Source organism: Diadema antillarum, unplaced genomic scaffold, assembly GCF_040938485.1.
Source record: "Diadema antillarum isolate AM-2024a unplaced genomic scaffold, OU_Dant_1.0 seq00001698_RagTag, whole genome shotgun sequence".
NCBI lineage: Eukaryota > Metazoa > Echinodermata > Echinoidea > Diadematoida > Diadematidae > Diadema > Diadema antillarum.
Window position 1 is genome coordinate 696,213 of NW_027272389.1, and position 27,354 is coordinate 723,566.

Sequence of the window (27,354 nt, forward strand, 5' to 3'; positions counted from 1 at the left end):
GTTTTAGTGTCCCTTAAAAAATGTGCTTGATGGGATCAGAAGGACTGGGGTGGAAGGGTCGAGGGAAGGGAGAGAAAATTGCCAATCACCACACTGTACACTTCTTGTCTGCATTCATCAGTGTTCCAGCTGAACAGTTGTAAGCTTCTGCAAATTCAGGCATGTTTGAGACTGCACCATTTACTCTGCAGATATAAAACAGAAATGGAAATGGCTATATGAGTTTCTGTCAAACAAATTTCCTCATTTAGGTTCAGTCATTGCTAGAAGGAGAAATATTAATCATTAACAAACAAAAAAACGGAATGCAGAAGACCTCTCATGCCTGAGCTACAGTAAATTCTTGCTACATTACAGATGAATCAAAAGAATGCTTTGTAGAACACAGAACATTTATTCCTTGCAATCATCATATCACATGATTGTTATAACAGAACTGCAATCAACACTCGAAATACAATCTGTATGTCATGTGTGACAGTCTAACATAATATGACTTCTGATTAACAAACTGCCCTTCATCCGCATAAACAAGCACTGAATTGATCAGTGTTTTAGTAGTAGCCATGACAAAAGAAATCATGGGCATACATACTCGAGCAGGATTCGAACCAGTTCACGTTGATATAGGGCAATTTGTTAATCAGTTGCAATGAAAACAACTCAGTGGAAGGATTTCATGAATTTGAATAATATGACCGCTCTCTGGGTCATATATACTACCGCACAAGTAGGAGCGGGGGAGAGAAGTAGCAAACCACAAAACCAGAAGTGGCACATTATTGATAAATCGCTGTATCACCTGTATTTTTCTGCCGAGTGCGGGTCTACGTAGACGGACAATTCTGCACGCTGAGGAGTGATGAATGAACACCAGACCTGGCTGAAGCCCAGGAAAAAGAGCTGGTCATCGGTCAGTCTGAGGGACTCCACTTGGCGAGTCTCGTTGTGGGACTGTCGCCACACCTGGTAGGCCTGGTAGGCAATCTTCAGCCCCCCGTTGTCGGCAATGTTCTCGGCCAGGGTGTACTCCCCGTTGAGCTTTTCCGAGAGGAGGTGTAAGAAGATGGATTAACCCGTTGAGGACAGACTGATTTGCTATAACATGCATTTCCCATAGATACCTGCCGGAGTATACTCGGGACTCGTCTTCAGTGGGTTAAACATTTCAAGTTTGTTGGCGAATAAACAGGGAAGGATTTTCATAATTTTACATGAAACTCAGAGCAATACGTTTGCAGGAGTGATACTTTTCATCCTGCAAGTCTTTTGAGAGCATTTCAAGCAAAACCACTCTACTCCTAGATTCTCAAAGTTGTTTTTTTTTTCTATCCTTAGCAGTTTCCATCGGTGCCGACCTTTTCGCGTGTGTTTAAATTCGCGGTCGGCACAATCTGTGAATTCACAGTCAGCAAAAACTGTTTTATTTGCACATGAAAACCCAAACTATAATCCAATTATTCTTTTATTTATCAAATAGAAATTAAAATTAAATGCAGGCTTACCTGAAATCCCATCTCTCAAGTACTTTATAACATGCTTGTACCTACATTGCACAGAATCTTCATGTGTGCATGAGCGCAATAGCATTGTAACAAGCGGCGAGTTCAAAACATTTCCTTGCGTGGTTAATTTCGCGTGACTTTTCAAAACATTTTCACGTGCTGTTAAATTCGCGGTTGAACCTCAAAGCACAAAAAGCGCAAAAATAAAACCACTTTTACAGTATAGGCAATGCATAGCTATCATGCAACAGGCATGGGCAGAGCGTATATGTGGCAAGCACATTCTAAATCTTGCCCTTTTAATCATGACAGAAACGCAGTTACTTCACAAAAACAAAAGTATTTTCAGATTAACAGCAGGACCGCAGTTTGAGTTTTTTACAGTTATAGGTGACTGGCAGAATCGAAGTGACAAGAAGTGTCTACATTTTTGACACTTTTTGGTACTCACATGGTGGTCTCCAACCTTGTAGGCCGAGTACTGGTCCACCATACACACCGTCTCATTCTCGTAGGCCTCGGCAGACACGTTCCCCCACCAGTCCCTGAGGTTACCGTCGAGGTCAAACTTTCGGCCGTGGTTGTCGAAGCCATGGGTCATCTCGTGACCCATCACCATGCCGATGGCCCCAAAGTTCATTGACCTGACAGAGAAGGTGGGGAGGAGGGAGGAAGGGGGAGAAGAACTGTTGAGGAACACAGGCAAAAAGTTCTCTGTCTGTTTTCTGGTTTCATTTATGAAGATATGATATGGCTTCTGAGTGGACAAACTTTCAAAAAAACATTTACTGATCATTTGAAGAACATTTTGCAGACTTTCCATATCACATAAGAATAGTTACAATATCCTGGGTAAGCTATGATGAATGTATTTTATGTCTCTGTCTGAGAAAAGCAGCTGAGTGCAGAACAAATAATTTCCTTCATCATTTCAAACCAAAGAAGATACAAAAGCATTACTTGGACAATCTGATCTTCATTTCATTTTAACAAGGTTTTGATGTCATTTTGAATTATTTTACTACAGCATTTTCAAATAAAAATAAGAGTTCGAACAAAAGACTACATTTGAGCAAACAATGATTAATGATCTTATGCACAATTTGCACTGCCCTCACAGCTCATTTCATAACTGTTCATTAGAACACTAACCCTCCCTAACCCCACAGTATTTTCCATGAATAGTTATATTAATTTGTGCAAAAAAGGAAGAAGCAATAGATGGTGCATTTGAAACAAAAAAAATGAAACATTAACAACTTTCAAATGTACAATACAGTATAGTGCTGCATTGTTTCCACTCCTGCAACAGTCGCCAAAATATGTAATGCTAAACATGCATACTTGTATAAAAATTACTGCAAACACTTGCATCCATAACTTACATAGGATACATGACATCATAAAAGGGCGACTGCAGGATGCCTGAAGGGAAGACTATTTCATTGAATGTTGCAGAGTAGTATGCATTGACCTCTGCAGGGGTCATGTGCCACCTAGATTTGAAAAACAACAACAACATAAATGCAACAAAAATAAATTCCTTTTATACTTTTGTTAAAGTTTTAACATTACCTTGCAGTTTTGAAATATATAGTGGATGAGTACAATTGAGATAGTCTCAGCATCTTCCATTCTAACCAAAGTCTACCATGTGGAGTACCAAAGTGTGATGTCATAGTCATTCATTGCCGTGGAAACTAGTTCTAAACAACATCACACAGCTAGAATATCTGTGAAGAGAACAGCTACTAACAAAGCTCAGCTGGAAAAAAAAAGTTTGTATTTCAGTACAATGGGACTGCTCTTCAAGCTGCCATGCAGACGACCGTGTGAAACAAAGTGATTGTATGGGTTTGTGCTGCCCACAGAAATAGGTAGGTAGCTTCGAGAAAATGAATTAAATCGCATGCCAGATTAACCTACTACATACAAAAACTAGCTAAATCCTCTGCAAAGGCTATGGAGGTTTCAGAATCTTGCAGACGACAGGTTAAAAGACATCACATCCTGACATAACTTCCCCAACTTCACCACGGTATACAGATGTCGACTGCTTTTTTGTCGCATTGTTGGTCAGCTCAACTCCATGCTACAACATATGTCTCAGGGATAACAATATCAACAATGCCCCAATTGAAACACTCTATATCTGTTGTTTTACTGACCATATGAAATGAAATGAAATCTTACTTGGTCGATCCAGATTGCGCATCCCCGCAAAATTGCACTATCCAATTAACCTGTCTGTGCTGCCATTGACATCTGCATTGCTATCGCATTAGACAAGGATCACCTCTCACGATATGTAAGCCAAGTGTTGGCAGTACGTGTACATATGTATCACTACAAACCAAAAGAGGGCACCTTAGTACTACAGGGCATTTTTTAGTATTATGGGATAGCTTGGACACAATGGGGCTGAAGGCAATCATTGAATTTTGACCCCTATGTAAAGGCAACCGCACACTATAAGACTTTCGGTCGCACAACTGACCGATTTTGGATCTGAAATAAAACAAACATGTTTATTCTGAGGCTATTGTGATTTATTTCGGATCCAGAGTCAGTCAGTTGTGCGACCAAAAGTCGTATAGTGTGCGGTGGCTTTAATTTCATCCACTCAGAATGGAGGATTCATCATCATGAGGAATATAAAGGACTACCATAAATGCTTACTCTGTTCGGTCAACTGGCTTGCCGAGATGCTTTCTCATCCACTGGAGATTATAATCCTTAAGATTCAGAGCATTCTCGAAGCGATTGGAAGACGATATGTTTGCCTGGAGGTATAATGATATTTAAGGGACATTCAGTCAAGGAATGAGTAAAATGACAATATTACCAATGAAATAATATCCTCTGCATCAATGACCATTGTGTTTATGTTATCTGCAGATAATTCAAGCCTAGCACATAATGTCACACTTTATATCTGATCAAAATTCTGTCATGTTACACAGATGTAGTGCGCTTAAAACATCAATGTTTTCTCACACATGATCAGGCAATTCATGAATGATAAAAACAGAAACAAGAACTAAACCCAAAAAGCCGCACGACATTCAAATTTGGTAATCTACCAATATTGATATTTCAAAACTTCCATCCATCTACCAATTCCCCCCTCCACCCCCATCCATCTAATTACAGTCACTGTGGGAGGTGGGAGTGGCCATGTCATGTTTAACAAGATCAGTTATTTACTTCCACTGTGTATTTCCTGTTTAAATTTCAACGCTGTGAAGTTCTCTTTTCTTCTTACTGTGGCATAGTAGTCATCCAGCTGCTCACGGTCCTCGATCCACACTGGGAAACCAATCTTTGGCTTGATGGCCTTCGCCTTCTCAGCCGCCGCCGCTTTGGTTTCGTTGTCCATCCACACGACATCGGGGATGTTTTCGAGGAATGCGTTTCGGATGTACTGGATTAGATCATCCGTCTGTCAAAACATGTGAAAGCAGATATTTTGCTATTTATCAAACTGACTGGCCAGTGGGGGCCACTGAAATGTAGGATTCAAACAAAAGCAATAACTTTCCAAATTTTAGACTTTACCATCATCATTACTGTTATTATTGCTATTCATATGTTATCGTTATCATTACTACTATCACTATCATCCAAATTATCATTTCTTATCATTATCAAAATCACAATCATCACTGTTATTGCTGTTGTCATTGGTGATGTTGGTATTGTTATAATTATCTCATAATAACTATATTCTCATCACTAACATCAGCATCATACCAATAGATATTGAATTTTCTACTACCGGTCTCAATCTCTGAGAGAAAGCACTTCCACGCCCAAGTGTTCGACACAGTGCACTCACCTCGTTCTTTAAGAGCGGCGTCACCATCTCCCTGACAAAGAGGGCGCCGGTCACAAAGCCAAAGTCATTGTCGGTGCGCTTGAGGCAGGTCTCCCACAGCGGAAAGGAGCTGTTAGAGCCGCTGAAGATGGCGTTGTACTCCTGGATGATCTCGTCATAGATTCTGGGGAGGTACTTCAGCATGGGCTTTATGGCGCACCAGTTGAGGTAGTCGGCAAGGAGGCTGATTTGTGGGGAAAGCGGTTTCGAGAGACTTTAATATGCAGAGGTCTTGATTTAAAAGGTCACATATCCATTTTACAAACGTCACAAATTTTTGCACAGTTGAATAATAATGCCTCGCAACATCATGTATGACATCTTACAGTAATACATGACAACAGTTTTTAAAAAATGAGAAATTTAACCCATGTTATTTGTGATAACGCTCCCCTTTGATATTGAGAATATAACGGTGTGAATTTTGAGTAACTTCACTGGACCTCAATAGTATTGTTCCTCGCCATCATAGAGAAGTTTCTAGTTTTATTATTCAGAGGAAAGGTCTAAACTATCTACCACTACAACATACAAGCTTATGGAAGACATACACTTCTCACGGTTGCAAAAGGGATACATAACTTTAATGCACTGAATTCCCCACACAGACACAAATACTTACCATCAACATTCACATTGGCAGTATGCACTTTATCTAAATTTGTAGTTAGAGCCACATAGAAATTAGTGATTACATTAAACATCAACATAAATGTTCAAATTAGAGTTAAACATCCAGCATTTTCCTCAATCATGACAACATTCTGACTTGTTTTTACAGGTCAACATACATTCTACTTGACATAAAAAACAATAATCAGGCACTTGAAAGGAATTGGGCTGCATAGCTGCAAACACCATTAGGACATTAATGCATAGATATGATTGATGCAAGAAGAGCGTACATGTCAGTCCGGGAAACCCGCTCACGAGGCCTGCTTCCCAATACGAGCACTCCTCCGCCTCATGAGGCCTCCGGAGAGCCTCATGACGCCCCCGGGGAGAGAGACTCATGAAGCTCCCTGTTCAATTTTTATTCATCTCACATCTGACATATAAATTGTCGCAACTTTGCACGGTGATTTTTTGTTACACACACATGTCCACTATCCATGATGAAAAGAAGTAAAAATTCTGTCTGTTTTTTTTTTACAACAATCGAGTTTTAATCAACCGATGCACAGTGACCCATCGAAACATGGGCGCCGGCGGGTTTGCTCAATGCAAGGATGCTGCACCTAGCAGCCTGATCCGACTATATATTTTCGGTGCTTTTTTTTGCGGCTCTCACATCTCTTTGCGCAATAATCAGCCTCGTGAAGTTGAAGTCTGACATCTTTTTACAATAATTCGTAACAAGGAAAATAAAATCAGTACTAACCTGATCTTGTGCATATATTCCAAATTACTATTCCACAATGATAGAGTAGGTGGGTACTCCAGTTTGTTAGCAAACTAATCACTTTGTACGTATAACGGGTTCACTTTCTTCGTCAATTCCGCCATCGGCTAACCTTTGGGCGCTTTTTCTGGAATCCCGCGACGCGACGCCACATCACATCACGCATCCAGCACATACAGACAGCGCGCAAGCTGTGAGATTTTTAGAGCGAGCTTGTGCATGCACCGGAGAATACAGTATCCTCTGAGGCCTCATGAGCGGGTTTCCCAGACTGATGTATGTCAGTGTTTCTGTATCCAGCACTGAAGATTAGATTATCATGTAATACAGTGCTATGGTGTATTTCTTGAATGAATTACACTCCAACCTCTGTTATCCACCCATGTCAGGACTGGCGCCAAACCGGAAAAATGAGATATGCTCAAGCATGTCATTTTCAAGCAAGCTGTGGTGGGGATAGTGACATGTACCCGAGTCATTGCTAAATCACTATGCACTACAATGATATACATAATGTTTGCATGTTCAACCATTCAAACAATGTGGTAATGAAACAGAGTAAGAAGCGAGTGAGTGGGCGAGGGTTCATTTAACACCTTTTATTTGTTTGTTTATGTTCCTTCTAGCAACACTATTTTTCTTTTGCTTTTTACAAAATTTTGGGGTACACATACTACAGTAAGGCAGTGACAAAATCAACTCCTTTATGAGTGACAAAAATAATTACTTCAAGGAAATTTCAAACTTAAACTAGAAATGTCGCTATGGCGACTGGTATGCCTCCGCCATGATGCATGATTCTCCTTATAGGTCTAGATAGTACATGTGGACAATGTGTGATTACATTGTCACAAAATTGGCTAAATATCAAAATGACAAGTTTGTCACAAATGTGTTGAATGTTCACCTTCCTTGACGTAGGTTTAATTGGATGAATAGGAGAGCATGTATGACTTGGGATTTAAGGACTTTAACTTGACTTTGACCAATTCATACGTTTATGTATTGAGTAATCTCCAAGGTATGGAGAAAAAGTGCAATTTCTGTATTGAATAGTAAATTGTTACCATTTTCATCTGGCCTTTGACCCTAAAATTCATAAGATAATCACTGTCAGGCAGAACATGCATAAATATGTAGAAAGCTTAAAGATAACTTGAGCCACTTCCGAGATATGAAGGAAAAAACTTAGTTCAGCACTTTCACTTGATCTTTGACCTTTTGACCTTTGAGGCAAAAACAAAACAAACAAAAAACTTTCCAGAGAATCTCTATTAGGTTATACATGCATACACCAAGTGTAAAAAAAAATAATCCTGCTGGCATTGCTTAAACATGAGGGAAATAGTAAAATTTTGAAGTGTTGCCCTTGACCTTTGACCCCTGACCTTTGACCCCATGAACCCTAAATTGTCTAGATAATCACTGCCAGTCAGTACATGTATGTTCCATGAAGATACCTCGAACAATTTCCAAGGTACGGAGAAAAAAGTGAAGTTTTAATATTTTTACTTGACCTTTTGACCTTTGACCTCATGACCCCAAACTTTCACCAGAGAATCTTAAATGGGTAATACATGAATACACAAAGTTTCAAGAAAATATCTTCAGGCATTGCAGAGATATGGTGGAAATAGTGAAATTTTATGAATATGACCGTGACCTTTTGACCTTTGACCTTCAGCATGTGCACCCAAAAGTTGATAGGCACAACTTCACCCCCTAATACACATACATGCCAAGTTTCATTAGGATACTTCAAAATGTTTTTTAGTTACGCTTGCCACAAAATTCATTACGGACGGACGGACGGAAGGACAGACGGACGGACAACCCGAAAACATAATGCCTCCGGCACCACTTCGTGGCGGAGGCATAAAAAAAAAATTGTGCACTGAATATAGTACATTGAATTTGGTCTTAGATCTCTTCATAGAAATTCTCTTATTACGGCCTGGAAATGTGTAAGAATTAAAGAGAGGGGAAGTGGAGGGTTTTTAAGGGCAATCATGAGAGAGTTTACCTCTTTGGCGTCTGTTCTAGAAGGCCATTCAATTTTTCGAAGTAGGCGAGGGTTGGAACCATGACATCTTGGTCCAGAGGAATGTTATCGGCAAACATTTCATTGACATACAGGCTGATGTTGATCTGCAGGGAATATAATAATACATCATCTTTGAGAACATGTCTTCAAGACAAACTCTGCACAGTATGACATGAAATCCACAACACATGATATCTTCACTTTACTGCTGTTTGAATATGAAAAGCATGAAAGCACACTAGAAAGTGACAAGAAAAGCACATTTAGTCTGTGTTAAGATGTGTTGCAGTCACTTCAACATCCCTTACATTTTCTTGTTGTTCTACTTTTTGGACGTTTCTCTACAACATTCATATAATTATACAGATTACACTGAATGAACTAGGAGGGAGAAAATTATTTTAGAACATAGAAAGCATGAAAACTCACTGAGGTGCCATCTAAAAAAAAAAAAAATAGTTAAGACATAATATGTAGCTTTACGTTGGCACAATTCCTAAGTCTATCTATGCACTGAATACACAATTTCTTGGCAAGAAGGCATCAATGCAAAATTTGTCTCCAAGAATTTTACGAACAGGTAATGCTGATCTTTACCCTCTCACCAAGGACTCACCAAGGGAAGCATGTCAGCAAATTCTCTGAGGGGCATCTTGTTGTAGAGCTTCACCGGATCATCTTGCTCCTCCTTGGGGATGTAAATCTGTGATAAGAAGCGAGTGAGCGGGTGAGGGTTCATTTATAGTGTTTTCACACTTGTACATCATTTTTCGTCAGAATCCACATCCACAAGTTCTGCTTGATTCTGGGCATATATTTCTAATGTGGAAGACCTCAAAGGCAAGCTCTAGGAGGTGGTACTCGATTTGATTATGTATTCATATTCCATCATGGTGAGTGGGTGGACATGTACATACCTCCCCTTGCACGTAAAACATACAGGGAGTAGCAAGTTTGGTTGACGTGCCATGAAGTTTGTGACAAAGTCGTTGTACAGACGGACATCTTACAGTTTAATAGTGAGCAGCAAGGAGACACGTTTAGTATAGTATCTGAACACTGCATACATTTTAACCCCTTGAGGACGAAGTTATTTTGCTGTAACACACATCTCATATAGACACCTGCCTATGGTATACTCGGGACTAGTCTTTGACAGGTCAATATGTTTGGAATGCATTTCAAAAAGATGATTACAAAAGTTCTCGCCCTGCATGAAAATAGATATGCGCAGATTCCTTTCAAGTTGTAATTGTAGAGAGAGGCTTCATCTTTCAATTTGACTTTCCTGAAATATCTTCCTGACTTAAACTTGTCTCCGAGCAGCACTGATGAACTCTACTCAACACCAGACCAGTTTAATTCTCCCTTGTAAATCTTTGCCGTGCTGCAGACAAGACACACCTATTAAACAGCTATATGACATGGCTATCATTTGTGAGTCATATGACATTGTGCTTCTCTCACTGTTACTCTCTGTAAGTACAATCACATGTCCAAAAGGCAAAAGGCAATATCATTAATCAGGAAAAAAAAAAGAAGGAACCTGCCAATAATTTGAATCCTTGAACTTCTGCTTACTGGGCAGCGGCCCTACCACTTTAAAGCTCCAGCAAGTTCACGGCAGTAACACATGAATGTTGGAATGAATACCCAATACCTCAGTTCTACTTTGTTATTTCTATGCATGTCTTTCTCATAATTCATTTGCCCCAAGAACATTTAGCACTACTGTATGTCAAGGGATGCACTATTGGCGTACAAATATCTCTCCATCCTAATGTAACTGTGTCTGCCAGAGTCCAAGCAAACTCACGTCGCTCAGGTTGGCTTCAAACTCTACGATGCTATTCATGCGGGCAATGGCGGGCGCGAAGTTGGAATGCTGGGAAATGTTGTGGATGTCCACCACCTCCCCGTCTGCGAGACTGAGTAGAACGATGACCTTGGCCCCGAGGGCTGTATAGGCATCCTCTTGAGTCTGGGCAGGAGAGAAGAGATGCAGGGGGAGAAAAAATTCATGTTTGGGTACCTGTATACTGTAACATACAATATTTTCGCAGCATGAAATTTTTGCGAATTGGAGCCAATGGCCTTTTTCGCAGCATGAAATTTTCACAAGTTGCCTTTAACATTCACTGAGTATAGAGTAGACAAGAACTTTCATGTACATTTTAATTTCATGAATCTTCGCTCTCGCGAAATTTGCAAAATTAAAATGCACGCGAACATTCCTCGTTTTACATCATATCATCACACAATCCTGCATTACGTTTTAAGTTTCCAGCCATCTGAAACTGATATAGCATATGGTATATGAAACTCCCTGATTTGATTTTGTCATGAACTTTGGCATCTCACATGATATACTTTGTATATACACTCTATTGTCTATACAGTGGACTTCCCTTATAACAAAGTCCTCGGGACCGGCAGTTTTCTTTCGTTATATCGAGATTTCGTTATAACCATACAAACAATAAAAATAAATAAAGAGGATAATGCTGTGGGTGTCATTTTTACTTCGTTGTGTAAACAGCAATTTCGTTATAACCGTGTTCGTTATAATGGGAGTGCACTGTACAATTATCATGTCATACCCCCCCCCCCCCAAAAAAAAAGAAAAGAAAAGGGAGGGGGAAGGAAGTGAACATTGAAAAGCAATTGTCATGTGCTTGGCATCACTATCAAGATTGTCTTTATCTTTCGTTTTGAATTATTTCTTGGCTCTTACTACATGAGGCTTTCATATCGTTTTGCACATTTTCCCATTTTCACACTTAACTTGTTAATTCTCCCCGAGTCCTTCACACCATCCATTTCTCTCATTTGTCCCTCATTTTCAAAGTAATACACTGTTTCTACCTTCTCCATATTCCTTGACAGATAAGGTTTCTACTTCATGATAGAAAATAAATATTTCTTCTTAAATTCCTTTCTTGCTTACCATCTATAAATCTCATATTCATTTTCCATTTTTATCCAAAATGTTCAGAGTATTCCCATGGAAAACAAATAAGAATATATCAAAAGGGAGAAAAACATTGCACCAAGCAACAGAGATAACATATTCACTCCATTCTCAAGAATTACCAACAATGATAATGAAACAGAACATTCACAAACTGAGGTAAACACTGCACTAAAAAAAAAACAACCTATTTTACATAATTTCTTGCCAATGAATACTCACTGTATCGTTGTCTGAGTAAAACTCTGTTGCAGCAAATCCTATACCATTTTGGTAGAACTGGACAAAAAGACAGAAATGGGAGAAGACATTAGTTTATCATCTGGCAAGATAATACATCGCAATTTACTGCTGTACAGGCAATAAAATGGAAATAGCCGATTGCTCTTATCTATTCTCTCTTGTATCTGCTATTCATTTTCTTGCCAGCCCCCGCCCCACTCTATTTACAAGTATAAACTAAAGTACTTCTGGCATCCCACTATCAACAAATCTGCTTTACTCTACTCCTTTTCGCTTCGATTAACTAAGTTTGGCTATACTGATTTATTACTGATTTATTTCTGTTTTTTTTTGTTTTTCCACTTTTGCCAAGGCAGTTCCTTATACTGATTAGCCATGGGTTTTGAGAGAGCTCCACTCACATATTTTCAGCACTGTACGGTAATACAGTCATTGTTTTACAATCCTTGAGGCCAGCTTGATCAGGTTTGTGTAGAAGCAAAGTACCATAAAAGTGGAAATTTTCGCGGTGTTGAAATTTTCGCGCATTTCGTGCAACCAGAAACTAGCGCGAAAATCAAAGCACGCGAATATTTTTGCTTGCCATAAGTTCCTGTGCGTGATGTCTTGATTCCGCGGAATTAAAAACACATGAAACTCTTCTGGCCCAGCCAAGCGCGAAAAATCAGTCGTGCGAAAATATCCACTTTTACAGTAATCCTTGAGTTCGACATCGAACTACAATGTATCTCAGAGTGATGCTCTGTTGTACTTGTACCATGATTGGACCCTTTGCATGGTCTATGGAGTTTTTTGAAGAGTCAAGATATCAATTCTTCAGTGCTGGGCTTGTTTCAAAGCAAATAAAGTGAGCAAGCAACTTGTATTTTACTGGCGGTAAATCTTCTTTCATCCATCCCAAAATCTGCCATTTGCACTTAATTGTCATGCATGCTACATAAGTATGCATGATACCAAAAATATATCACCGACAACTATCACTCGAACACCAGGGGGCGTTTCATCAACGAGTTCGTCGGAGTTTTCACCGACAAATTTGCTATCAGCCAATCAGACGCAAGGATTTCATTAGCTTTTAACAGCTGTCAGTGTAAATCCTTGCGTCTGATTGGCTGATAGCAAATTTGTCGGTGAAAACCTCCGACGAACTCGTTGATGAAACGCCCCCCTGAAAATTCAAGTCTGCATGGATGTGACACATTAGTGTATGTAAGTACCAGTATAAATTACAATGTACTTGTACTTGATACTCAACCATCTGTTCAGTACATGTAAGGCATGTAAGGGACTGACTGTCGTCTGGTGATACCTTGCTTCATATCAGTCATGGCCCTTTGAAGACCATTTTGAAGAAACAAAAGGGAGAAAACTAAACATACTTGTGCCCCTACCTGAATGATGTTTGCACTGGAGTTTTTTTGATCGGACGACAGGAACATGGAGAAGAGAGGGGCAGTGTCCAGTTTGTGGACAGCAATGATGGCCTGGGTCAGATCGAAGAGGCCCTCATCCCAGTTGTCTACTCCAGGGGTATCCTGGGGTAGCATGCTCCAACCACCCAACTGGTTCAGAAGCTGTGACAAAATGAGTGCATAACATAAACAGGGAGGAGGGTCTGGTGGGCCATTCTCAATATGTCTCTGTGTGTCTCAAACTGAAGCATGCTTGAAAATTCGAACATACCTTTTTATCACTAATCTCCAAAGGACATAGATCTCATTGGCTCATTCACGCTGTACACACATGTGAATGATGCACCTCTTAAACATAGCAACAAGATGGATGTCAAAACTATCTTTCCATGATGAGAAAAACCAAGTGAAAGACCAGCCAATTTGCTTTTCTTCCTTTGAGCATGATTTTTCCAGATTTCACTGACTGTGAAATGTTCAACCATTTGTCGTGTATGTACAGCTGCACTGCCCACAACAATGAGCATCTTTAACATAAATGAAGAATACTGATAGATCTGCATAATTATGTAATATTACAGGAACATTAAAGAGGTTTACAAATCAAAATAAAACGAAATAGAATTCTGAAACAACATGACTGACAGCATTAGAACTGCAAGTACAATGATTTTTTTTTCTTTTCCATCTAAACTCTGACACAGTCCATGTATCTGAGGCACAATTTCTTCAAACCTTGGCACAAGTATAGTGTTCAAAGATTTTGCAAGTGTTCTTATAGATAGTTTGTAATCTAGAGTAGCAAAGTGATGACGTCACAGTATTTTGTTATTGCGCAGCGCTGGTTCCACACAAAATACCTTTGCATAAGGCTTCCGGCAGTGGGTTGGAACCAGGTACGAGCATGGTTAGCAACCTTTGAGTTCACAGATATTTGGGCTAAGGGGGGTTGTTTACAACCAGTTTCCATGGCGATAAATGGCTATGAATGGCAATGAGATTTGGATGGACGAGGAAAAAGGACAGAAAAAAAAAACTCTTCCCAAAACAACTAACTTTTTTGAGAGGTTCTGATCCAGCATTTTCCACCGCTGTGATGTTCATGCAGGCACGATAGTAATCCTTGGCCTTACGCAGAGCCTCGCTTTGTCTGCCGTTGTACTCACTTCCTTCCTCTTCAATCAGCTATGGTGGTGGTTAAGAAAACATTGCAAAAGAAGATTTATGGAGGCTTCTGTCACGGTTGCTCTGTCTTGATACACACTGCCATAAGAGGTAACGTTGTATACATGCTTTTTATGGGGTGGGGGTGGGGGGAGTTACTAGTTGATGCCTGCATACATATAAAGAACAACTGGATATATATTTTTATGAATGTATGTGCATGCATTTGTTTATAAACAGTGAAAGATGGATAGAATGTCTGATTTTGATAATTCAAAACATGCTGCACTCTATACAGAGTGAACTTTATATTCATGTTTATCTGTTTGCCAGGGATACTGCTTTTCTGGGTAGATGCTCACAAATCTTTACACACAACTGAAGTTTATTGTCATCACAAAATGCAATAACTTCGGTGATTCATCATGATCCACAACCATACTGCACCAAAAAAAATTTTATTACGTTGGTGTAGGATTGTCTTCCTTACACATTATCATACCATCAATCATATTCATCCACAGTAATGCAATAACCATGCGAATTAATCACACTTTATTTGCTGTGTAGTCATACAATGAGATAGACTTGATTAGTTTAGATCAATGTATTTTCTCCCAAGCAAGCTACATGGAATTTAAAGGGACTGTACATTACTGGTTTAGGTGGGGATTCATGTTTTGAGCATTTCTAAGTGAGATACTGAGAAACCTCTGATGAATATGAAAGAGCATGTAATCTTAAGAAGGATTCAATGTTTATTTGGTGAAAATTGGTTTTTCAAATGGCTGAGATATCCAAAAAAGTGATAATAATAAAAGACTACAGGCCACACGTTTTATTAGGATCTCTTTGTTTCACCTTGTTTTTGGATATCTCAGCCATTTCAAAACCGATTTTCATCAAATAAACTTTTGATATCCCTTAGAATTGCATGCTCTTTGACATCTCATAGAGTGGTTTCTGAATATCTTGCAAAACGTTAAAAGCTAAATCCTCACCTCGACCAAAACTGTGCACACCCTTTAATTTGGAGTACTGCAACGGTACATGATTAATCAGAAATGATAAACATATGGTGCAATGCTCTTCATCGTCTGCACTTGATCATGACATCTCATTTCACAAAAATAAACAAACCTCACCATCCTGCATACATGTGTATGTGCAAATTAAACAAGGGCATGATTTTGTGGCCTAACAAGTCTTCTCACTGATGTAAGCAACAAAACTTTCTGAATTTCCTCTTTTTGACAAAAAGGTAAAAAGAAAAAAAGAAAGAGAGAGAGAAAGTATTTTGTTATTTGCATTAAAATTTCACTGTGTAGCAACAAGCCTGAACTGAGTTCTTACTCTTTTTAACAGCTTCTGGTTTTTGGCATAGACTTGTTGAAAAGTGCCCCACTTCGAATGACCCTCTGGTATTTCGTTGTTATTGATCCAGTTTCCACATGAGTACTGGTAGAAATCCTGGCATGGGTCTGCAGTCAAGTCCATGGAGTGTTCTACAGTTTTACATATGTCACAGGCGCTCTGAAAGAAGAAGAGAAAAAGACATGACAATGACAAAAAAAAAAACACCAAAAACATATTTCCATACATCTTCATTACTATCATCTGCTGAAAAATATAGAATAAGCCTCAAATTACATCTGTTTATATATATATATATATATATATATATATATATATATATATAGAGAGAGAGAGAGAGAGAGAGAGAGAGAGAGAGAGAGAGAGAGTGCGAGAAGGAGTCCCGACCGTGTACAGAACCAGTGTAGCTCCTTCATTATTCATTCAGTTTGAGAAGATATATATACACAGTATGTTCCCCAAAAAAATTTACAATCGGATTTCTGCCTTTAAATTGATGACTTTCAGTGTGGTTAAACTGTCCAAATGCTATTTCAGGGTATAAAAATATAACATCTTACCTATATTTTGCAGAAAACCCCACCCAATTTGGTTAAGTGGTCACACAGAAATGTGAATTGTTGTTAAGCATGCCATGGGTCTGTTTCTTTAAAGTTTCATTAGCCCTTGGATGCTCTTGGACCTGCATAATGTGTGAACACAGTGGCCAGAACTTGGAGGGAAGGGATTCCTGACATGCTCCACACATATCCTCATTTCAATTTGACCACTGAAGTAAATCAGATGGAGTTTTCTGTAAGATGTGGGTAAGAAGTTATAGTTTCATACCCTGAAATTGTATTCAGATTGATTCACAATTTTTTAAGTTATTGCTGTGGAAGGTTCTGTTGTAATTTTTTTTTTTTTTTTTTTTGGGGGGGGGGTACATCAGTTTCATCAATCGATACATGCAAAAATTCATTCATCCATCCATCCATCTATTCATCAATCTCAATCTATTCACCCATATCTTTATCAAACTATCCATGTGTTAAGCTTTCCATTCATCTTTCTATATTTTTATCTATCCATCTTTTTATCTATTTCTGCCTTGATGAACCAATCTACAAGTCTGCCAACTTCTGCAAATAAAAAAACATACTGAAGTATGATGAAAGATACAATTTGAGAATAGAAATTAATTTGGTTAAAAATGTAGAAAGGCTACATTCTAAGCATGCCAAATGAATTTCAAAAGTCAATTAATGACATTGACATATGTTATTAATTATTATTTTCATATCTGTATAAGAAAAAAATACACTTAATATTAATTGCACACATGTACATGTATTACTTGTATTACTTGGTAGCCCCACGCCAATTTGTGCCTCCATCTTCACACAATAAATTTCATAAATTCTAGTACAGACTTTGCAATAATCAGGGATTACTCATGGTTCCAAAACTGATGACATTCTCACTTGAAAATTCACATATGATTTGTCTGTCATAAGCAGAAAATGAGCAAAGTGCAATGAACCACCCATAGCATCGAGGGGGGGGGGGGGGACTGATGGTTGAGAGGGAAGGGATTTTGACCAACACTGACCACATAGTCCCTTGTGAAGAGAAGACAAATGAAAATGCCTGTGACAACGAGCAGGAGAAAGGACACTAGCGTCATGATGGCCAGACATCGATCTTGTTTCTGCTCCTGAGCGATGGCGTAACGAAGGGCTGGTCCTGAAATGTGAGGTAAAACAAAGTGACAGAAATAAATGCATACAATTTACTCATTGCAAGTTTCTTATCATTGTTGCTTTTTTTTTAAAGAAAGCAGAACTGGAAGTTTGCAGGTTTTAATGTTCCACAAATCCTCCACAGCAAGGATGCCTGTATCCTTACAGCATACATATATTATGCACAATTCAAGATCAAAAGCCCTGAGAGTTTTGCTAGAGGGGTAAAAAAAAACAACAATAATACTTGCATTTTGTTCCACTTCCATGTGCATTATGCTACTCTCTTTGCTATTCAAAGATTTTCAAGACTCCATATCAAATTGTGACCAAATTTACCTAAATCTATGTGTCACTTGAATATTTAAATCAGAAAATATTTTGCCAAATACTGTAAGAGTGGACATTTTCGCACGACTAATTTTTCGCCCTTGGCCAGGTAAAAAGAGTTTCACGTGATTTCAATTCCACAGAATCAAGACACCAAGTATCGGAACATATGTATGGCAAGCAAAAATATTCGCGTGCTTTTATTTTCGGGCTACTTTCTGGTTGTGCGAAATGCGCGAAAATTTCAACACCGCGAAAATTTCCACTTTTACAGTATAATATGCATGATGTGACTGCACTACAGTAAAGAGTGAATAAATTAATCAGTTTCCATTTTGGGGAGTACACTCAAGGGCTTCAGAGCATACATGTACCAATGATCAATGCACATACATTCAGTATTATGAAACTACATGTGCACACAAAGATCCCACAAAGATTCAGGCTTCAGGCAGCAACCATCACACGTTTCTACGCACCAATAAACAAATCAAGCAAAATTGCAATGAAAATCTACGAAGCAACATTTGAACATTATAAGCAAAAGCATTAAAAAAACATCAGCAAGCTACCATATAAATCAAACCCTGTAAAAATATGCGTATCAAAAACCACAAAGTAAATATCCTATAGTAGTACGTACCGGTAGAGCAAACGACAGATGTACGCTGGTACTGACAGTACGAGTGATTATTGGGCAAAGCACTGGAGCAATGGAAAATTTTGCTTTGAGAGCATATTGTTTTGCTCTTGTGCTATGAGACAGTGATGATTTACGACGGACTCTGAACTGATGCACTTTTTTTCGTATTGGATATCTGTTTACGTGATTAGGTCAAAATGGTAGGGCACATTCGTAAACTTTCTCTCTACAAAGGGCATCACAGCGCTTGAATTTAGGTCAAATGCAATAAATTGTGAAGTCTCAAGCCATTTATTATATTTTCCCCCATAATTGTCAGAAGATCTTGGGATAACTACCATTGCTTGTTTTTCTGGTGCCACGATGTAGGAGTATGTTCGATTCAAATTTCACTCTAGTTCTCCCATCTCCAGTGATATCACAATTTTGAATTATGTAGGCCTACAGAATTGATAAATTTGATAGCTGTTTATTTTTATTGGTGTATACCCATTCTCACACAAAAACAAAAAAAAAACACAGACACACACACGAACACTACACATGAAAATTTTCAAATTCTGAATTGTTGTGGTTATGTTTTTTGTGTCAGGTATTATGAAAAGGGTGAAATAAGTAATTGAGCAGTATGTAAAATCTTAATGGTATGTTGTGAAATATGATTAACAACGATATAGAAACGATGATTAGTGGAAATTGAAATGCGTGTACAATTCTACTAGTATGTAACAAATGCAGACAGAAGAAAACTGACCAGAAATGAATATATAAGTTATTAGTGGACTAGGAAAAATGAGCAAAGAAAATGGGATTCCATCGGGATTCAAACCCGTGACCTAGGGATTGCTAGCCCGGTGCTCTACCGAACGAGCTATAGAAAGCCCTAGTTCAGTGTTCATCCCAGAAACCCTAAATTTTCAATGCTCGGATGGTGTATACAACACTACTAAATTGTATGCAAGTTGTATTTGAGTACCAAGGTAATGTATATTTTTGTTGTCTCGTATGTTACCAGTTTAAAAAAAAAAATTTGTCTCCATGAATGAACACAAATTGATACTCATCATATCATATCATATCGTATTATATCATATCATATGTCAGTCACATCACCTCATTTTTCATATCTGTCAAAACGTATATGATGAACACCATAGCTCAAAGTGATTCAAAATATGACATCTTTGTACAGACTGAGCAAGAGGGAATGGAAGTACACCAAATGACGCATTTAAATGTAATAAACCATATAAACCATTAACAGGGGTGGATCCAGAAATTCTGTTGGTTGGGGGGGGGGGGGGGTCTTTACAAAATTTACGGGAGTGCACGCAACCCCTATTTTTTTTTTCTTTAGCTGTAACAAGAAATAAAGGGGAGCGTAGCAAGAGCTACAATACTCACTGAGATAGTAGTCTTCCATGCCATCTGAACCTCCATTTATCATTGGCTCAAGCTGATCCTTTTCTCTAAGTGTTACCATGGTGATGTAGTCGTTCTGCTTCTTCCCAAATCTTCCTCTGTTCTCATGCCACGGTGCCATGCTTTTGTCATCTATGACACATGCCCATGTCAGGTCTAGGCCAGTAGATAGGCCAGCATAAATGAGTCTTTGATGTCCTTTATATCAAGCTATACTGCAACAAAAGTAGATAGTAAACAATGTGGAGAGTACATCACATGTCCTTAATATGATATTCATATAAATGAAAAGAGTATAAAATGTGACCCTGCATCACAAAACCAACAAAAAGTCACCAGACATGGATTTTCAGTTAAAGGCAGATTCCTGAAGCAAACTCTAAGCTATAAAATGATGTACAGATACAACTTAATTCAAATGGACTCTCCTAAATCCATCTAAATATTGGAAAGAACGCAAACACTCTGAAAAAGTATGAGCTGAGAAAAGAGGCTGTGAAGTAAAGGTTCTAGTCGATGAAGTGCTAAATTTTCACCAACATTTATTCGATGAAAATTGATTTTTAAATATCCAAAACAGAATGATCCTGATAAAAGGTGGGACCTACCTTTTATTACAATCACTTTATTTTACTTTATTTTTGGATGTCTCAGCCATTCCAAAACCGATTTTGATCAAATAAACTTTGAATTCCTCTCAGAATGATATCCTCTGTACTACTTCATTTGTGGTTTCTTGGTATCTCACAAAAAGCTAAAAGCCCAATCCTCATCTCTACCAATACCATACCATCCCTTTAAGCTGAAATTGAGCATGCTTCATTAACAAATTCTGTCCATGATTATTGCCTACTTTCAAAGCAGTAGGATTATCCTTTCAAAAATTATCAGAGTTGAAAGTGAAGAGTGTGTACAAAGGATTTTTGAGAAATGAAATGGGGGGGGGGGGGGGGTTCTCTGATCACACCACTCTCCAAAAAAAAGTTGTAGAAAAAACTGCTGAACACACTTTCCCATTAATTCTATACTCCCAAACTTAAGAATATAAAAAGAAAACCTCTTTCAGAAAATGTGAAAAGCTCATGATTGACTAGGTTGACCCACTTCACCTTTTTTGAGTCCTCATGTAAAATCAAGGCATGCAACTTTCTGTTGGTATTGTGATGCATGGTCAAAAACAGTGATTCAAGGGTATCTCCATTCTTTTATTCCAGTAGATTTTGATGAGAAGAATACAACATCAGACTAGAAAGGACACATGTTTCTATTAAAAATGAAATAAAAAAAATACAAAAAGTACCCCAAAATCTGAAGTTTAACACATATGGAGAATTCTGCAAATAAGTAAAATCAGTAACAAACCACATGAATTTGGTATTGTCATGTATTACCCACTACTGCAACATGATAAAACTAACACATTGGTGCACGCGTATTACACATTACAATCCTTTATTTCTTCAAATATGAGCTTGTTTGACTTACATTGGCAGGTTCAAGTAAATCTACACCCCATAAAAAAGAAATATTGCTCTCTCGTTATATCTGAACAAGAAACTTTGTAAACTTTATTTTACAAGCAGTACCTATTAAACTATTAATCACTTAATGTGCCATTTCACAGCCTAATACATTTGAACAGTGTTGTCTATTTCAGCCCGCAATTCTGAACCTCACATAAAGAATCTCTTCTTTAAACAAAACAAAGTATTGATTATCGATACATAGAATTCCAAAAACTTAGTTTACAAATTTTTAGCACTCACACACTTCCGAGATATGACAATTGGTGACACAATAAAACTCTAGTCACGAGCCAGTGGTTCTTAAGATACAAAATTTGCCTATCTTTAGATGATGAATAACAAGATCATAGGGCCTATTTATTAAAGCTCCCCCCCCCCCCCACACCCCCAAAGGGGGGGGGGGGGGACAAAGCAATCTTTTATTTTGTTTAGCAATTAAGACTATGTAGTTTGTCAAATATTACCTCAAGAGGCACACTTTTAACCCATTGAGGATGGTGTGATTTTGCTACAACACACATTTCCCAAAGAAGCTTGCCTGAGTATACTCGGGACTTGTCCTCAACAGGTTATATGCATAACCCTTCACTTGTCATAGGCTTGCAACATATTCATCCCAGGAGCAAATAATTGATTGCCAATGTCACTAAACAAGTCCTGATTTTGTGTGCAGCACCAGTGATGAGTCTTACATTCATGAGCATAACCACTATGGTAGCTCTGACTAGTACATCTGATTTTTCTTACAATGGCATAAGATTACACTTAAAATTGACCCTAATGTAACATGTCTACAATGTATAGCGGTCAGCCGCCTATAAGGTAACTCAGGACTGTCCCTTGAGTGGTCACAGTACTACAAATTTGACTGTACATAATAAAAAATATGCCATCTGTACAATGATCATTTGAAATTTGATGGCAATTCAAATTCAATACTCTGTCTAAACTTGTTTGGTTTATAAATAATTTGTCTAATTATCAAGATATTATTATTTTTACACCTTAATTGTCGTTTCGAGAGTGACGGACAGTCCCAAACACATTTCTAACCATTTCAGAGTTCATACAATTTCTCATGAATCAAATTCCATGACTTTCCATGACCATTTTAGCCAGAATTCCATGACCTTTCCATGATATTATACCATTTTTTTTTTTACACATTAAACTGAAAATTTGATTTCAAATCAAAGCGAAGCAAAAGGAATACATACACATCTCACACAAACAACAGATAAACTTCTATAATTTTTGCAATTCCATGACTTTCCATGACCTTTTGATGGAAATATCAAGTTTTTCATGACTTTCAAGGTCTGGAAAAAGACTTAAAGTAGCCAAATTCCATGACTTTCAAGGTTTTCCATGACCCATATGAACCCCGCATTTGTATGGCCCAACTGCTGTCACAGTCTATGGCAATAATATCTTCAAATTCTTTATAGCAGAACTTTAAATACACGCATTCCTAATCTGATATCCAGTGTGCTTAAAAAGAAAACAAAACAGAAAGTATATGGAAATGCAATACAAAGTTTGGAGCAACACTTACCAAATTATGACCCACTATGCATCCATTAGTACTGCACGTCTACAAGAAGCCAGTTCACAGGTCTCCACTTTCCCCGACTAAAAAATAGCCCCTGAAAGAAGGGGAAAAAAAGAACATTTAGCACTGGTACATAATTAATTGCTGGGATTGAACATAATCTCATACCAGCACAATAAAATGCCTGATGATTCTGACAATGCTAAAAGCTACCCTTTGGTTAAATGGCTGTCGATAGACGAATAGGGCATGAACGACAAATAGCACTGGGAACGGCTGCAGCTGTTCAGAGTTTGTTGCTACGGTTCATGAGTACTGCTGGCCAGATTGGGCAGAACAATGAGTGAAATGCAAACACTGTGGGAGATGGGATAACAGGTAACCAGCTGTCTGTCTTTCTAGTCAAATCTAAATTCATGTCATTCACATACATGACCTCAGGGCATCAACATATGCTACAAAAATGTCTACAATTATTGTTAGATACAAGTGACTCATGCTGTTGTTGTTTTCTTTTTTTTTTTTTTATTAGAACAAATTAAAATCAATTACAACATTTACAACAATCATTAAATGATTACAAATTTCACAAAGACAAAGTGGCAACACAGAATAGAATGGTACCTCAGCAAAAATATAAAACCCTTAATTCATATCCCGCATCCCCCCCCCCAAAAAAAAAGAGGCAAATTGATGACTTAATATAAGTTCAGTCAAAATGAAATTAAGTGATTTAGTAAATATTAGAGAATGCAACAGTGAAAGATGATATTGATAAAATATTGAAATTGATGGATATACACGGGGTGATTTCAAGTCCAGTGCTAGTGCTTGTGCAAATTAAATGTAGTGCTATCTCAGCACTAGCACCGGTGATAAAGCTCTCTTTCTATTATCAGTACATTGCCACCATCAATGTCATCATTATCACCATCGTTATCATTGATATGGAATTTACTCAAAACTTACATCCTTAGACTTTCCACTACCATGGTAGTAAGCTGCTCTCCTCGAACCAAAGTTACAATTGTGGTCTGATAATATGGAACTTTAGCATTTTACTAAGCTGTAGGTGCATTATGTAATGTACTACTAAAATCTTACTCTGACCAGGTTTTTTTTCTTTTGTGAGTGTGTGCATGTTTTAAGGTTTATTTTGTGAGGTGTGAGAAAAAGCTTGACTGGTGTCTGAGCACAAGAAAGACTCCTGAGGCGTGAGATTTGATGTGTCATATAACTGCAATACCAGTGGCAATTGGGCCTCGATACCTTTGTGACGAATTTTTGAATTACTTTAAACATTATTCTACTTCCTCTTGATGATTATAGCATATAATATGTGTCACAATATGCTATGCTTCACTTTAGCGTTCGACTGATTTTGATAAAACTCTGTCCTCACATATTTTTCATGATTATTATCAATTTCCCAACTCACATTCGCTAAACCAACACACATACACACACACACACACACACACACACACACACACACACACACACACACACAATCCATTCATTCATACTTTGTGCTAAATTCTTCATTTGAATTTTGTTCAGTGCCATTTTATAAATGGTTTTCTTTTTTTGTTGTTGCTGCAAACCATACAATTAAAACACAGAAAAACCACCAGAAAATGGAATCAGAATCTAAATCCATTTAAACAAACAAACAAACCAAACACACACATACAAAAACACACACACACACATACACACATACACCATACCAAAAGGGCACTAAAAATTTCTTTGAGTTCATTTTTATGCTTTTTAAGCCTATTCTATTCCTAGACGTAATGTACCGGCAGCTGTGTAATACTGCCACATAAAACAGGTCCAGGGTCCTGGCTCAGTTGAAATCTGCATCAAAATTGCCTCCTGTTCCACAATCAATGACTATAGCACGGCTCGAAGGTACTATAGCACGGCTTCGCGGGGGGCTACTAATGCATGGCCGCTCACAGAGTTCTGTGGCTCACACCCGTAGCAAAGCGCCAGCAAACTACATTGTACAGTGTACGTGCCGGCCGGCTGCGCTGCGCTGCCGGTAAGTCTCACAGACCAGGCGCGGCGGAGTACTGCAACGTTAACGTATACGCGCAGTTACTTTACCTACCTAGCCTGTATACACCTAGCGGTACTGCTGTGTTTTTACTTTTGACTCTGATCTGCTACGTGGATCACAGTGATCCCAACATCAAGACTTCATTTCAAGTTGAGAAACCGTAATTTGATTATTTTTCTGTGTTTTTATACAAAATCATTTTCGGAAATAGACAAAGTCTAGACCTACTACTAGATCTACCGACATCTCAGATCGACCTAACAGCCAGGCCTAACTCGATCTAACGTTAGCGTAGAATGGGTATAGACCCTGCGGAGTTCGTGATTCCTGTATACTATTTTACAACACAACAGTACCAAAAAAGAAAAGAAAAAAGAAACAGTATTTAAAAAAATTAATGACAAAGGAACACATATCTTCAGAAACAGCATTAATGATGCCAACAGTACCAGTGGTAGTATTTCAATTGTAGGCTCAGCTATCAACTATCATTTGGCAGGTTTCATTGCACTGCACTACAAATGCACAATGTAGGTCCCTCATCACACTCATTTCAGCTATGGGGTCTACCAGGGAGGTGGTATCTTGGAAAAATTTGTTTTAGATGTGGAAGAGTTTTACAACATTTTTATACTTTTACAGCCTTCCACCAGCTGACTAGAGGAGATTCTGCAAAACCAAGGGGGGCATTCTATGAGCAAGTGTTTTGATTGGATATTTTTCTGACAAACTGTTATAAGCTACTGAAATCCTTCCATTTGTCAGACAAAATGCTGAACATGAAATGCAAATGTGTAGAACGAGATAAAGAAAATTCAACATATTTTCACTGTTCTCGCATAATAAAAGAGCACTTGACTTGTCTCTTTCAGAAGGCAGGGGGAATAATATTACCCTCAACATAATGCCAGTGACAAGTCGAGGAAATGTGTACTTGTTTTTCATAACATGAAATTTTGTGAAATTCTCTTTAAATTTTTCCTATAATTCATGTCGTTGTGACATCATAGCCTGTAGTACTACTAGTACTGTACCACAGTCTTCCCATCCAGTAACCCCGGCCGGGGGCGCTCCTGTGCACACAGTTTATAGACTTACTTCATGTTTGGGCCGGCTGGTCGCAGTTACCCATCCAGCAGTGACTGCATAGAAACTTTTAATGATTCATAACTTCTGAAAGGATTGTCTGCTTTTCCTCAAAATTTCCACTGACATAACTTTATTTACCCTACCATTTACTAATGTAATGTTGCTGTAAATTTAGATCTGTATTCACTCACTTCACATGCGAATGAAGGTGGAATTGTCCTTTTTTTTCCAGTTTAAACTGTATGAAGCATGTATGTATTTGGTACTAGGTCCACTGACAAGTGCAACCAGCCCGAACGTGTACCCACCCAAGGTGGGCAGTGAAGCGCGCCGCCGGGCCGGTAAATGGCAATGAATGGTTTGTCCTCCGCTCTGCCTCTGCAAGCTCAAGTAGACCGTCTACATATTATACTTGTACACTAGTTTGAAGGAATGGGACTAAGCATATCTTTGACTGACTGCGGATACAAAACACACGTACAACACGGAAGTACAGTTAGCAGCTGGTTAATTTCGCTTCATTTCGTTGTGAATATCCAAACCTAACACTAACAATGACACTTGTAAACAACGTTTAACAGTAATATCCACGGCAAAATATCGTTGTAGGTCCCATCCATCTCTTCCCGAGCCTCGTGGAAGCCGTAAATGAACAAAGACTGAGCAGACAGATTGTGCAAAACTGTACGATGGACATTACTGAACGTGCAACCTATATCAGAATAGGCGCAGCGCAGCCGCCGGGAGCCGGGTAGCCGCCAGGCGCGGTCCGCGGACCGGGACGGTGGCCGCCGGTGCACAGTGTCGTCAGATCAGTGATCATGCTGATACATACAGTCTTACCTTTAATTCTTGTGGCACTAGATTGGCGACACAGTGAGCTAGAATAAGCTTATTTGGAGCTGCGTGTACAGCTGTAGCGGTTCAAATGAGGTTAATGATTCTTAAAGACGGTACACATTCACAGGAATATTCTGGAATTCCATGCCCTGAGCTGAGCTGTGATCAGTG

General features: G+C 38.5%; 1 protein-coding gene across 1 annotated transcript; it reads right to left on the reverse strand.

Annotated features, from left to right (window-relative positions):
* Window positions 1-85: 85 nt before the first annotated feature.
* On the reverse strand, window positions 86-27,354 carry LOC139711766 (endothelin-converting enzyme 1-like). The gene is made up of 18 exons (XM_071623620.1): window positions 27,187-27,354; window positions 23,190-23,280; window positions 20,091-20,323; window positions 17,584-17,717; window positions 15,972-16,151; window positions 14,511-14,639; window positions 13,434-13,616; window positions 12,022-12,078; window positions 10,645-10,809; window positions 9,445-9,531; window positions 8,808-8,932; window positions 5,344-5,566; window positions 4,771-4,947; window positions 4,185-4,288; window positions 2,891-3,001; window positions 1,957-2,149; window positions 803-1,041; window positions 86-185 (listed from the first exon to the last, which is right to left on the reverse strand). The coding sequence occupies exons 3-18, from the start codon at window positions 20,227-20,229 to the stop codon at window positions 86-88; spliced, it is 2,346 nt and encodes a 781-aa protein (XP_071479721.1). The 5' UTR covers window positions 20,230-20,323; window positions 23,190-23,280; window positions 27,187-27,354.